Source organism: Porites lutea, chromosome 4 (assembly GCF_958299795.1).
Source record: "Porites lutea chromosome 4, jaPorLute2.1, whole genome shotgun sequence".
Classification (NCBI taxonomy): Eukaryota; Metazoa; Cnidaria; class Anthozoa; order Scleractinia; family Poritidae; genus Porites; species Porites lutea.
The window spans coordinates 8,070,410-8,085,928 of NC_133204.1; the positions used below are offsets into that span (position 1 = coordinate 8,070,410).

Below are 15,519 nucleotides of genomic sequence, written 5' to 3' on the forward strand. Positions count from 1 at the left end.
AAAATTGGGGCCAAAATTAAAAGCCTCAAGGCAACTGAAAAGATAATGCCATTCTAAAGAGTCGAAAGCCTTTTTAAAGTCAATGAAAATCAAGATACCTGGAATATTCTTACTGTCTGTAAATTCCATTATATCGAAAATTGATCGGATAGTCTCACCAATATAGCGATCTTCAACATAACCTGTTTGATTATGATGAATGATATTCGGTAGAACTTTCTTTAATCTTAACGCAATCACTTTTGAGATGATTTTTGCATCCACGTTAATAAGAGAGATTGGCCTCCAATTTTCAATGAGAGTTCGATCTTTATGTTGCTTTTCTATAAGAGTTATGATTGCTTTTCTTTGAGAGCTTGACATTTCACCGTGGTCGAAACACTCTCTCACACACTCCATAAATGGATCACTAATTAATTCCCAGCAACTTTTGTAAAATTCTATTGGTATTCCATCATTACCAGGAGATTTGTTATTCTCAAAACTGTTAAGGATGGCTGTAATTTCTTCAACAATTGATTGTTTTTGTTCTTCTGATAATCTTGGTATATTCAAATTATTTAAAAATTCGTTTCCATTTTCCCTATCCTCATCTGTTACGTTTGATTTGTACAAGCTATGGTAAAAGCGTTTTTGTTCGTTTAGTATCCCAAAAGGATCAGATGTAATGGAACCACTTATTAGCAGTTTTCTTATATGTTTTTTGACGTGATTACGCTTTTCTAAATTTAGAAAATATTTTGTGCTTCTCTCGCCATGCTCGTGCCATCGTGCCCTTGCGCGAATAATTACACCCCTTGTTTTTTCCTCATAGTAACTTTCTAGAATTTCTTTTGCTTCATTTAGAGTATTTAGGTTAGAGTCGGAAGGGTCCTGTTCGAATTTTTTAGTCGCTTCCTCGTATACTTGTTGTAAGTTTTTTTCCATAGCAGATCGTTCTTTGGCTTTCTTTTTCGAGAACAAAATAGCATGCTTCCGAATATTATACTTAAGCCAATCCCAGATGCACCTTTTGTCTGATAAATTATCACTTCCTGTTGTTTTCCAAAGTGGAATATTTTGTTTTAATTCTTCCAGATAATTCGGATCTTCGAGAAGAGAGACGTTCATTTTCCAGAAGCCGGGCCCCTTTGAGTTTTGATTGGAGTCGGTTAGATTCAACTCAATTGCTGCATGATCAGTTTTTATAGCGGGAATGATATCGGTTGTATTTACAAAATCCTGTAAGTTGTTTGATATCAGCCAGTAATCTAAACGACAGAAAATTGGTGGAGATTTTTGGCTCCAAGTGTAACTTCTAGATTGCGGATTTTTAATTCTCCAGACGTCGACAAGGTCCAATTCATTTTGTAAACATTCAATATTATCAATAACCATTTTTCTAGGAACCATAACGCCACCTTTCTTATCCAGCTTAGGGTCAAGAGGACAGTTAAAATCCCCTCCAATGATTATATTTTCTTCACAATCTAAGTCTTCTGTCTGTTGCACTCTATGTAGGTTTTTATAAAATTTGCCGCTGACTTTATCTTTGCTTGGCGCATAAATATTAACTAAAATGTACACCTTATCCTGAATGCCTGCCTTTAAAATAATAAATCTTCCCTGGGGATCAACAATGGATTTTTGGATTACAAAATTAAAATTATTCCTAATCAATATCGCAACCCCACATGAATTTGGACTACCATGTGAGAAAAATGCTTTACCACCCCATTCATTTGCCCATTGTTTTTCTGAATCCTCTTTTGAATGCGTTTCTTGCAGGAATATTACGTCAGCTTTTCTTTTTCGGCACCAGGTGAACTAGTTCTTCTTTTATGAAAATTACTTATGCCCCTTACGTTCAAAGAAACTAATTTAAATAAATCTGCCGTTTCAGTTGTGTTTTATAAAAATGCATATATTGTTTGGGATTAGTACTTTCCAATGTTTAACGAAGCATTCAAAAAGAGTGAAACAAAAGACATTTTCTCCTCCCACTAAGAAAATAATAAAACAAAACAGAACACATAGTACATTTACATATAAACTGATATTAAACACAATTCTTAACATCTAGTGGACGTAGATTCACTGTTCAGTTTGAAACCGATCATGGAATTAATACATTAATAATTTTTTGCCATTTTACAATAATAGGGAAGGTCTTTAGTTTCTTTTCCTCTGTATATTTGGCCATTGATTATCAATTTATCAAAATTAAAGAAGGCTTTTTGCTTATCCTGCTTGGCCTTTTTAAGCACTGGATAAAGTTTTCTATGAATTTCTTCAATTTCTTTCGGGAAATCATCTGAGAAACCGATGTTGGTTCCTTTTAAGTTCTTATAGAAGGAGCGAACATATTCTTTGTCCTGATAATGACTGAAACGAGCAATAATTGGTTTGGGATAGGACGGAGCTCTTAGACTAGAATTATTAGTGGAGATTCGGTGAACTCGCTCAAAGCGGATATCGTTGACTTTATCCGCCGGAATTTTCAAATTAGCGACGAAGACACTTCTTACCAGCTCTTCAGTATTTTCATCCTCTTCTTCCCCGACATTGAAAATTCTTACATTCTCCCGTCTTGTATAGGCTTCCAGCTTGATGTTTCTGCGTCTTAGCGCTCCAATGTCCTCGAACAAGAAGTCAATGTCTTCATTGTTTTCTTTTACTTGTGTAGAAGTTTCTTTCTGACTTTCTTGTAGACTTTCAATTTCTTCCTCGGCAGATTGCAAAGATTGTTTTAAATTCTTTACTTCATCTCTCAGCTTGCGTATTTCATCTTTTAGTAGTGCAATTTCACCACACGCTGTTAAAACTTGATCTAGTTTAGTGTTCATTTCCTCGAGGCGTGCTGACATTACTCCACCGACCCCCACATGTTCATCATCTTCATCCGTTTGCGAGCCATTTTCTCTCAGCCTTTTGCTCGGATTCTTGTCCGCTTTGTCCTTCCCCATTTCTGGTTATATCTATTTGTAGGTTTCCATGACAGGTACGTTATTAAAGCGTTTAGAACAGCATATTTGGTGGAGCTCACAAAAACACGTCCTACCTCCACGAGGTGCACTGCGCAGATGATTCCAAATTATCCCTCACCCGTCTCCTTAGCAGCACTGTAGCAGCTGCTCTTCAGATGTCTCCGAGTCCTCAGCATTGGTCACAGAAAATATAAACACAATATTGTTTATCATTAGAGAACTTAAGATACACCGTTTCCGTGTATGGGTACAGGTAAATTACCCTTACGGGTAGCAGTAAATACGGGCAAATTGCCTCTTACCCCGGAGAAATGGCTAGGCTACCGGGTAGAACGATGATGCCATCATCACATCTGGGAACTTTTGTATAACTTCGTGGCAAACATGCAAGTTCGCCTACTAGTGCCCGTGGGCAGAAAAGGTGTATCTTAAAAAGTAACTGATTGGCTTTTAGGGTTAGGAGAGCTGCTAAGAAGCTGAAATGATCACATTTCTTATCGGTATGATGGATACCCGTGTTTTTTTTAAGCCTTTTCGGTTTTCGCGTGTGACAAAATCGAGAAAAGAAAAAAAATTTCTGCAAAAGGTTAAAGGGGGGCTGTGTAGATAAATGCGCCATTTCCAGGTATCCCTCCTTTTTCCCTTGCCGGTTTTGCTCTACTTTGCTACTTTGTTTTTGTTTTCCCGACATTGTTCCATGTACGCAGGTGCATATTGGGCGTACAGCACTGCAGGTAGTAAACTGTTTAAAGTCCCCTATTTTCCCGCAACATCGTTTGGATCGAGCACCTAACTTAACAGGCGGCCATCTTTGTTTCAAATCTACCGGGTCTGCTAAGGGCGGGCTCCACACTATTACTAGATTTTTAACTGAATATTGGTGGCAATTAATTTTTTGCGAATATTTTTAAAATTTAACGACAAATACACTGATTCTAAGTCGAGGACGAGAACGAGATTTTCTAAATACTAAGTAGTGGGCGCGCGTGAACCATTTTAGCGCCAAAACGTGAAGGCCGTCATCATTCTACTACAGGGTTTACCGAAAATATCCAGCGTAGCGACGGAAACACGTGACCCTCACAAGTTATCAAATGTTAGATGCAGAAGTACCAGTTATATAAAAAAAAACATACAATGAAGCTTTCCGGGGTGTCTATCTTCTAATCTTGTCCTCGTAGTCCTTCTCCTCCTCGAATCTAAACGTCTCTGGTATTTCAATATTGAACAACGGAATATAGTGCAAAGGCTTTTAATTTCAATCAGATTCAGAAACCAGTCTCTGACAAAAATGGTCACTTTATAGGCACGAGCCATATTTTTAACTGATTTTCTCAAGATTGCAAGCCTGACCCCATATATGTTTTAATTATTGATCCAGTCCGTACTTAGCTTCTTTTCATTTTGTTAATTCCACGCGGTATTAGCTTTAGAAATCTACGTACATAGATTCATTGCCTAATTCTTGAGAAGAGGTTGTTTTTAAATTATTAACATCGTGTAATCTATCTGGATTATCATTTAAAACATTTTCTGGTTTTATTTCACCTTCGATTGTAACTAGTCCGACTTAAAAACATGAACTTACTAAGAAAACCCACGTCTAATCTCATCATGCATTAAAAATAATTTATCATTCTTGAGCTATATGTGCATGCCAATCATAAAAAGCTGAGCGAATTTCTATTCATATTCTCTATTAAGAACATTTAACTGATCAACATTCTTATTGGTCTACTTTTAATTGTCGACGAACCCTACTAATATCTTTTCTTTATTTACGGACTTAAAAAGGTTGTAGCTTTCGCGTCACTAAGACTTCAAAGTATTGAATGGCTTTAAGTGCGCCGTCCAGCTTTTTATCATAAATCAGATATACAATCGCCTTTGCCGTCATAGAATATTAAGAACAAAAGATTCCACTAATAATATGATTTTAACCCATGAAAGGAACGTTTGCCAATATTTGCTTGATGCTTTTTGCGGCCAAGGGAACACCATGCGCTATTGCACGGCGCGGATGCTTGAGAGAAGAATTCAAATATAATTCATTGAAATGAGTTTTCGAAGTTAAATATGGCCGAATCTAGGAGCGCGCTTTTTCTTTTGGCTTGGCGAATCCAGGAGTTAGTTATCATGTGCTTAGTTCTCGTATCTTCGACAGACCGTAATGGACAAGGTAAAGTAGCCGAGACGTTTTACATGCTTTTTACTAACTTTAGAAAAAAAACTTAGAAAGTAAGGTAAAATAGCACTTTTTTAAAAGTCACAGTGGGGCTAAACGATTTATATTTATATATATTTTTCTTCAAAGTTTCTGGAGAAGTATAATTTGACTGGAAATACCAGTCTTTGAAAATTAATTTTGAGCGCTTTGTTATTATCATGATTACAGTAGGAAGGTGATGGCCTTTCCAGTCCTTAAGTCGGTAACTTTGAATAAATTTAAGCTTCTTGTGCAAGATTTGTGAATAACTCAAAGCGCCTTTCAACCGTTGAAGTAAATTTATCGGCATATCTGTAAGTGAAGAAAAGAAGACAAAGTCTTGCAAAAAAAAAAATTGAAAGTAATTTTTTATGACCTTTTGAATTTAGTTGTTCACTCTCACTTGTTAGTTGTTCAGACTCAGTGGTATGTCTAATAACTGCCGCGAGTATTGGGAGCTTTAGCAACGACTGCGGCAACATCAACGAGAACGACAACGGCAAAGAAACGCTAGACGTCTTTAGCTTGTATGTTTTTTTTTTTGCCTATAGAGAACCCAGGGGAACTTTGTCTTTTCATAAATTATGCGTAGTATGCACGTGAATACGATGAAATTTGAAAGGAGAAGTTCTCTAAAGTATTATCACATGACCTGTGTTGGAAACAAAACATACAAGCTATTAAGAGGTCTGTTAGCCGGGTTTAGTAAGCAAAAGAACAAATTCTGCAAGTTCACCCCTCCTTTTTTTTGTACATTTCGTTACCGTCATTGCGCCAGTACATCGTGAAACTTCCTAATCTCACGTTGTTATGATTACGACGTGGACAAGCGCGAGACAGTGATTTAAATTTTCTTTTTCTGAACTTGGATACTGAGTCTTATAGAATTCAACTCCCGAAAAATTTGCCAACATTTGACAAATTGAACGAGATGGAATAGGAGGGAAGAAGTTTTGAGCGGCGCGAATTCACTTTTTAACTGACGTTTTCGCTGCTGTCGCAATCATGCTAACGCTCTTTAATTTCATAAACTAAAGGTAAAAGAAAATATTATCAAGAAAATTTATTCATATTGAACTGTAAGTCAACAATCATCAGCCTTTGTTTTCTTTGAAAGATGTAGACTATCATAACGTGCCGGAAAAAACTAGTTGTTTCCACTATGTTATTATTCACTCCAGATTTAATATTGAAATTGACAGTATAGCGAGAATGTGATTAAAAAAGTAATTTTTTTTTTTCCTTAGGTTTCCAGCACAAAAGGCTATTGAAAACCTTCAAGATTGCTTATGAAACTAGAAAAAAAAACATTCCGATTTGGCATACGTTTTACAGTTTTTTTTTTCTTTTAGACTGTAAGATCGTCGCTTGCTATCTAATTTTCATTGCTATCGAGGGATTTATTTATTTTGAGTTGTTCAAGTGGTGTTTTTTCATTTAAATATAAAAGCCACAAAATATAGTAAGTAAACTGTATTTTGAGTCCATTGAAATTTGCTGATAAAGATGCCATTCACATGCCACTTTAGACACTTTAGCTTTAATGTGAATGTCATGTAATACTGAAAGTCAATATTGCTCACTCCTGAAGCTTCCAGAGCAAAAATGACAAATTTCTTCCCCTCAGGCTACAATGGAACGGCCAGTTATGTCAAGTCAAAAGAATTTACGAAGTCAGAGCAAAATCGTTCTTGAAAGAGAAATATATTTAACGTTATCACAACGTCTTCATCTGTCGAATGCTCGATAGCTAATGGTCACGTGATGGTCGTAAATCACGTGACCATTTTAAAGCCCGTATGTACTAACCAGTGTACGTTTTTTTTGCTAAATAATATAAACCTATTGCTTTTTAGACGTTCTCTTTGCCGTCTTAGTCGGTCGGGTCTTAAGTTCCCTACAGTTAAGTTTAGGCCTCAAGACTTGTTCACTTGATTCCTTTAATTGATGACAGTGGTGCGTCCTTAACTCGGCGTTTGTCCTTGTAATCCTTTGTTGTTGTAACAAAAGCATTCTCACGTCCACCATTTTGATTAATATGTTGCTGCTCTTGCTTAGGTTTACGAACGTGACCGTTTAGTTTTCAGTGCTTGTGCTTTGTTTATCTTTGTTTATCTTTGTTTATCTTTTGTTATGGTAAAATTTCATTTTTACCGCACTTGTGAACATTCCCCATAAGGATTTTTCAAAGATGTGAATCTAATAATTATTGGTTATTATTGGTAATAACGTACAGCAGCTTGATGAAGCAAAAGAGCAAGGACTGTAATGGCCCTTATGCATAATTACGTCACACGTGCAAATTTCACCACCAAGCATGGTTCAATTAAATTGTAGATTTGCAAAGTTTTACATAAATAAGTTCCTAAGGCAGTAGAGTGCCTTTACACTAAGAGAATTTAGTACGGCGAAAACGAATGAGAGATCAAAACTTTTCGGAAGCATCCAGAAAGTAACAAATTCGTCTGTATTAAGTCCAGCCTTCGGATCATGCATAATTTATACCCCTTTCGTAGAAATTCAAAGATGTCTCGAAATTCCTCTTATAGATTGTTGTGAAACTTTAGGCAACAGAAGACAAGCACCCAGAGTATACGTTTAAGAGCTAAAACCATTACGACGTCTTTGTCACGTGATATTTGTTTCCGATCGCCAAAAAAATAATATAATAAAGTTTAGTCCACGTGTAATACATCTGATCTAATGTTTTTACGATAGAGATCAATTTTTTTAAATATAAGAGATTCAAAGATGAAAGGTGTACCTACAAAAAATACTGGGTCGAGCCACCTTAAAGTTGGTTAAACCTAAATAGCATCCAAACAAACCCAGAGCACAACAAAAGAAAAAACAGCAACAAAAAGGAACATTTGGGCAAAATTCATGTATTTTTAATAACAATTTGTCTTCATTGATATCACCATGTAGTTAATTGGGGCGAATGGGGAGCCTGTTCAGTCACGTGTGGAGCAGGACAAAGGTCGCGTGAACGCTGCGGTAAAAGCCTTAATCCTGGGCAAAAACAATGTCCACATGGTCAGGTGAAAACTGAGACGGAGGAATGCAGCATGGTACCTTGTACAGGTAAGCTAAGTATAGTGGCGTCAATAATACGAATGATACGAAATTATCATTGCCTTGAACATAACCAAGGGACAATGGTTTCCAATGAATCTCTGGGTTTTGCAGAGAAAGTCAAACATCAGTTCAATAAACTGTTTCGCCTTCGAAATTATTTTCCTGCTCAATGTTTCTTAGACTAGAAATTCATCTATTTCTCTGCTGGGGGAAAGCTCCTCCTTGGTAAAAAGACTGTGGTTACTGATAATGCCATGAACCTATAAAGTAGTGTGGAACTATTGAACATTTACCTTTGGTTGCGATTGAACTTCAGCTTTATGTACTTCGCATAAAAGCATTTTATCTGTAAGGTGTTAAGATTCTTTATTTCTTGAATCGTTATTCCAGACATCGATGACTGTGCTCTTGGACCTTGTCAAAATGGAGCTACTTGTATGGATGGGGTAAATGACTACAATTGCACCTGTGTCGTCGGATATACGGGAAAGAATTGCAGCGTTGGTAAGAATACTTTGTCAATTACACAACCTTAAAACAAAGAAATTCAATATAAGAAAATAAGACCAATGATTAATCTCGAGAATCTTTAACTTAAGATATAGATGATTGTGCTGACAGACCTTGCCAAAATGGAGCAACTTGTATGGATGGCGTAAATGACTACAATTGCACCTGTGTTGTCGGATATACGGGAAAGAATTGCAGCCTTGGTAAGAGAATTTTGTAACTTGCGAATCTATTTGCAAAAAAGCAATTTTATATATAACAGCAAAACGTAATTCTAGAAATCTATTCAAGATATAGATAACTGTGCAGATGGGCCATGCCAAAATGGAGCAACATGTAGAGATGGCGTGAATGACTATAGTTGCACCTGTGTCGCTGGATTCAAGGGAAAGAATTGTAGCATTGGTAAGAAAGTATTGAAAATTTAGAACTTATTCGAAAAAAGGCAATTTAATATATAGCACCAAAATGAAATTCCAGCAATCTTTTATATATCAAAGATATAGATGACTGTGCAGATGGACCGTGCCAAAATGGAGCCACTTGTATGGATGGCGTGAATGATTACATTTGCACCTGTGTGGTTGGATACACGGGGAAGAATTGCAGCGTTGGTAAGAATATTTTGTCAGCTGAAAAATTGCAAACTGTATGTAATTCAATCATAAAATAAATTTGTAGTCTCAAGAATCTTTGGTGAAAGCTACTGATGATTGTGCTCACAGACCATGCCAAAATGGAGCTACTTGTATGGATGGCGTGGATGATTACAGTTGCACCCGTGTGGCTGGATACACGGGAAAGAATTGCAGCTTTGGTAATAATTCCTTGACAACTGCAATAATTGAAATTAAATCAAAATATGATCAAAATAAGACAAAACTTTAATGACAAAAATCTCTTACTTAAGATATAGATGATTGTGCATTGGGACCGTGCCAAAATGGTGCAACTTGTACCGATGCTGTGAATGACTACAATTGTTACTGTGTCACCGGATACACAGGAAAGAACTGCAGTGTAGGTAGGAATATTTTGTCATCTGGAAACTAACAAAATATACGTATATGTATTTCAACACAACAAAAATTAATCTCGAGTTTTTTTAGTTCAAGATACAGATGATTGTATCCAAAGACCATGCAAAAATGGAGCCACTTGCACAGATGGGGTAAATGACTATTCTTGCAGCTGTGTCGCCGGATACACGGGGAAAAATTGTACCGTTGGTAAGAAGGCTTGTAAAATATACCTTATTCAAAACAACACGAAACGGTTAATTAACATCTTTTTTTTTTTCTCAAGATATAGACGATTGTGCTAATGGACCATGTCAAAATGGAGCAACTTGTACGGATAATGTAAATGACTACACCTGCACATGTTTCACTGGTTTTACGGGGAGGAATTGTACTGTTGTCATTGCTGGTAAAAATACTTTGTCATATGAAATAGTATATTATTTTTAAATAATAATAAAAAATATTTATTATTATTATCATAACTGCGAGGATCTTTCTCCTATTTTATCTTTTCCTGCAGCTTATGTAAAATCCTCTTTGTTTGAAGGAGACTTGTTACATAGTTTTAAGTGATAATTCTAGCTCTGAAAATAATTTTTAATTAGAATTCAAAATAGGGAGTTGACTTGTATAGTTACTTTAAAAGCCTATGGCTTTATACAATACTTATAACTGGTACACATCAATATAGTACTTTGATATCACCCCTCCCTGTCTTCAGAAATTTATTACCCTTTTTTATGACTATAATTTTTTAGGTCATAATTGTGTCCCCTCAAAGTCCTCTCTCCACCCCACCCTCTTAAAATATTCATAATAAAAGCAGCCTGGTCGATCACACACAACCTTTAAAACTAATAAAAGTATCAACGAATCATATTTTGTTCTAGATCTTGAGAAGACCAGTCTTCAAGAATATTTCACAGGAAAAAAAGATTGGGTTTTGATTAATCACGTGATGAAAAATATTTGGACTTCAAGCGAAATAACTTGTGCGATGTTTTGTATACGGGATTTAAAGTGCCAGTCAATCAATTTCAAAAGCAAATCACAGGACAGAGACCAAAGTGCTACAAAAGGAAAAAAGACTCCAAACTGCGAGCTCAATAATGCAAGATACATGAGTCATCGCAACGACTTCATTGCACATAAAGGATACTTTTACTATCACATTACTTACAAGTGGATTTAAAAATTAAGCCAGTCACAGTATCGTTGTAGGTTCAGGTAAAGACACTAAGACTGCTCGGTTCGAAGCTTGATTTCTCAGGTTGTAATGTATTCTGAGATCGCTTCATAAACCTGCTGCCAACGTCTTTTAACGATGGTGACATTTGTCCGAGCAAAACGCTAAGTTGCTCTAATGATGAGCGTGTTTGCCAGTTTAGAAAACAGACTATAGCTAGTGAATGCTGCTTCGAGGGAGAGGCTGGATAAACAGAACTGCTACAAAACCAGGAAGTGGTCACTAGGCTGTCAAAGCATCCAGCAGATTATGTTCGTCTAAAAGGCACCACCAAAAATCGTTTCTCCCACCCCAGTCGAAAGTATCAGGACTTAAGTGGTCAAGTAAGCGGCCAGCAGTAGAGCCAATGAGCCTGTTATGTCTTCCTGCTGTTCATAGTTGTAGTACCTAGACAGTAGGAGGCGTGATTTTAACGCAGACGGAGTTAGAAAAAAAGAGAAAATACTAAATTATTGTCCTCGTGTAATCATTCTAGCAGACATTGACAAGACATTGTAAGAAACGATTGCTTTAAAATTCCTAAGCTGCAATTTTTTGATAAACATTATTACCGATGTACTCGTCATTAATTTTTTTTTTCATTCTACTTGTTGAATAAGAAAGCTTGGTCAAGAATGAAAGTTTTCTTAGCCTGTGCTAAAAGGCACTTTGAAAGGGAGGGAAGAAAACGCACAAAGAAGCAAAAGGAGTCTCCCGTATTCTTTTCGCGCCCCTTGCGTTCTCTTACAAACCGTAAAGCGCATGAAAAGTAAGCTGATAAAGTTTTAATCCTTCAGCAGTAAAGAAAGCAACCATGGCTTCCAAGTTTTTGCTTAGAAATTTCTTTCGTTTAGCTGGTTTATAAGTGTAATTGAAGTTCCCGCAAGCTGACAGCCTGAAAGATTGTGCAGAATCGATTGCTTGCATCACTCGATTGTCAATTAATGAGGGAAAATACTATCCTATTAAAAAGGACGGTCTTTTTACTACATCACGCTATACTGATAAAGGACATACTCTACAGCATATTAGAACCCAGGCCCTTGCGCGCGGCCGCTTTCGCTAATGACCGCTGAGAGTTTAAACGGCGCCTTAAGGAAAAGGGTCAAACGCGACAGAAACATCAAATACCACAAACTTCTAAATTTTAAATTATCAAATAAAGTCTGTAAGAAAGGGGTAAACCTATCGGTCTTGTGTATCAGACGATAGTGATTTTGACTGAAAGATGATTTTCTCTCAAAAAATCACAGTTGGGGTCTTCTTCCACTTACATTATTGGCCTCAGATGGTATTTTCTTTATTTTCCTAATTTTTCAGTAAAAATACACGGTCTCTTTCAATCCCCGATACATATAGCTGCTGTGGGCTAATCTGACCAGCCGGGCTTGTTTCCTTGCGTTTTACCGCCGCTTCGAGAAAGTGAAGTTATATTACCCTAATTTATAAAATTCGTGTCAATAAGGCTGGCTACAGTATGAAGCCTTCGTCAAGTTTAAAAGGTTTCTTAGCGGGAACTCCTTTTGATGTACGTTTACGACTAGCACCTTTTATCATTAGGAGAAGAATCTCTCAGCCAAACCCATCATCCGGCCATTAAGCTGAGATGGTAATTTTCTTTATTTCCCCAACTTTTTAGTCATTAAAAATATATTAGGAATTTGATCAGGTAATTTAAAACTATAAAACGTGTTTTCTACAGTTTTAGCACCTCTTAGAGGGGATTTCAAAATGTATTGCTTTAAATTAGTATATAATGCACATCCACCAAAGGTTCTATGCAGGATGCTCACTCATTAACTGGGTGTAAAGCCATGAAGTTGTCAAAGTTAAAACGCCGCACAGTGGAACCTCAGACCCTTGTACGCACGATTTCTTCCTTTCATCATTACGAGATCAATACGAATGTTTCGAATTTTTTTTCCTTAACTCGTCATGGTGGTGAAGATTGTTGAAGTAACTGTTATCAGATTGCGGACCGGACAATAATAATGAAGGAAAACTTAAAGCCCTGATTAATTTCAAAATTATAGGGAACAAATATGACTTTGGTCTCATTCAATGACTTCCTTAAGTTGCATTGATTTTAAATTTTTAACCTAGAGACTTAAAGTACAAGATACGTGCTTGGTCTCCTCTGCACTCATTTGATTTAAAACAAAAGATGCCAGCAAAATCTTCAAGGTGCAAATAGAGCGACGAGAGCAGAACTAATTAATCGAACGTGTTCAGAACGTGTTCAGGTTATACTGTTGTGTCTTTGTGACACAAGAAGCATTACCAAGAGGGACTAATGCCCTGTGCTACTAACCACAGCATAACCAAAGAGGGAGGGTTTCAAAGAGGGACGAATTGGTAAAAAAGTATATTAGGGAGGGTTAGTTTTGTCGGAAATACAGTGTCCTCTTTGCAAGATGCCAGTGGGTTAGGAATGCTGGTCAGCACAAACACAACGAAGGTTTGCCGGAAGTTTTCTGTAACCCCAGCAGCGTGCATGCTTCACTAAAATGCCGGCTGATCCACGCTACTGTTCCTCCAAATTACAACCAGGATAAATGGTCTCATTTTTACTTCGTTTACAGATTTTGGCCGGGCTGGAGGGGTTTCTAATTTCACTTGTACTCAATTCCACTACTTCTTTGCTTTTAGGCTACGAAATGGAAATGAAATTGATTAAATCAAATATATTCTTTGAAATCTTCGCAATTAATTGCCGCGAAATGATTAAGGCGATTTCCTTCGCATTGTTTCGTTCGCTGATAAAAGCAAAAAGCAACAACTCTAGCCTAGCAAATCTCATCGCTGTGACAAAACCAAGAACATAAAAAATAAATTTATTTCGGTATTGTTATCCGACTGATAACACTTTAACTTGAATGTAAAGTTTCCGGATTCACCATATCAGCGGGTTGATGTTAAAAAGAAGCAATCATTCCGGCCACTGCGGCGCGCAGTGAAAAAAAAAACAAAACAAAACATGACAATTATTTGATTATTCAGTCACCGTGAAACTTTATTCATGTGTTGTGTTTTCGACAGATATAGAAAAATCTGCAGTTCTTGAAGCTGCGATTTTCTAAGATGGCGCTTTTGAGAAACTTTATTTCAGTTTTGGTATTTTTTGCGTGGAATACCGCAAGTACAGACGCATTCTCAAGGCTAGGTTAGTTAATTTTTTTTTTTCGCTTATTAAGCGGGATATTCCTTGCACCCTTGAAGCGCTTACTATTTGAAAATCAGTTGGAATGCTATCCAGAATGAGCTTTTTTTTCTTTCATGAGGAGATACCGAAATTATCTCGAACAGTGCGCCAGAGTAGACCACTAAGAGGATACGGTTGGGTCCAGAGGCACTCCGTTTGATATAGAAAAAAAAGGAATGCATCTCGGCCTAGATTTTATCTTCTCCGAAAATGTTTCCCTGGATAAAACTGTACCTTTTTAGATTCCAAAACTATTTTCCGGTTGCTTGTAAAAGGGTAAACGCACTGGTTTTGGACAATCATCTTAGAGATGAACATGATTCGGGAATGGCACCAAAAGGCCGAAATTTATAGTAAACTAGCCAGCTAGATTTGAGTGAATCACTGCTAAATGATTCAAGCAAACGCAGAACATAATAATGATGAAAAATTAGCACAGGTCGAGTCTGATCTCAAGTTCACCTTGCCTGAAAGAAATCTTTTTTAAATATTACTGTAGGTTCGTGGAGCGAATGGAGTTCGTGTTCGGTGACATGTGGAAGTGGAAGCCAGCAGCGGGAATTTCGGTGTTCAGTGTGCCAGAATGCGTGGATACGAAAGACAAGGGGGTGTTTTACGTCCTGTATAAACCACAGCATTACCAATCATGGAATGCTTCGACGAGGCAAAAACAACATGGCATTGAATAACAACAGCATCAGAGAAGCGTTGGTTTCTTCTGAAATACAGTGCGCTCATTACTGCCTACGATCACCTGAATGTCGCTCTATCAATGTTGGTAAAGTGGAAGTTTTAGAACATTCCGTTTACCCAGCCAAAGTGCATGGGTCAATAAAGTGTCAGCTGAATCACGCTACTGCTTATTCAAAACCAGGTTATTTAGTCCACAAATATGGTTTTAACTACTACGACCTCCTGTCAAAGGACTTAGAATGAAGTGAAGAAATGAAGAGGCAGTTACGTCGCCAGGGAACAGTTTACGTCGTGTACATATCCAAAAAGAATTGCCACGCGGTCGAATTTATTTGCATTAGTTAGTTGTAGGAGTTGAATTCGGAAGTACAGAGAACAAATCCAGCTAGCGATAGCGGTCAGAACGAGACCTGAACAGCAACTTGAGGCATTTACAATGCAAGTCCAGTTCTCTAACTACTTGTCCACTAAATAATGAAATATAAATTAGTTAGTTTAATATGGTAAGGACTAATGGTTATATTACCAAGACAGGATCCAGTATTGATGTTACTTACAGAGATTCGTTTAGAAAACAGAGATTGTCTTTGAAAAACACTAAACACCACTATCCTGCA

The 15,519-nt window shown here is 37.0% G+C and overlaps 1 protein-coding gene across 1 annotated transcript; it reads left to right on the forward strand.

The window, feature by feature from the left end:
- Nucleotides 1-5,041: 5,041 nt before the first annotated feature.
- LOC140934117 (uncharacterized) lies at nt 5,042-11,876 on the forward strand. The gene is made up of 9 exons (XM_073383799.1): nt 5,042-5,145; nt 8,101-8,256; nt 8,641-8,696; nt 9,039-9,165; nt 9,261-9,374; nt 9,671-9,784; nt 9,870-9,989; nt 10,066-10,188; nt 10,673-11,876. Exons 1-9 carry the CDS (start codon nt 5,043-5,045, stop codon nt 10,972-10,974), a joined length of 1,215 nt encoding a protein of 404 aa, XP_073239900.1. The 5' UTR covers nt 5,042; the 3' UTR covers nt 10,975-11,876.
- Nucleotides 11,877-15,519: the final 3,643 nt, after the last annotated feature.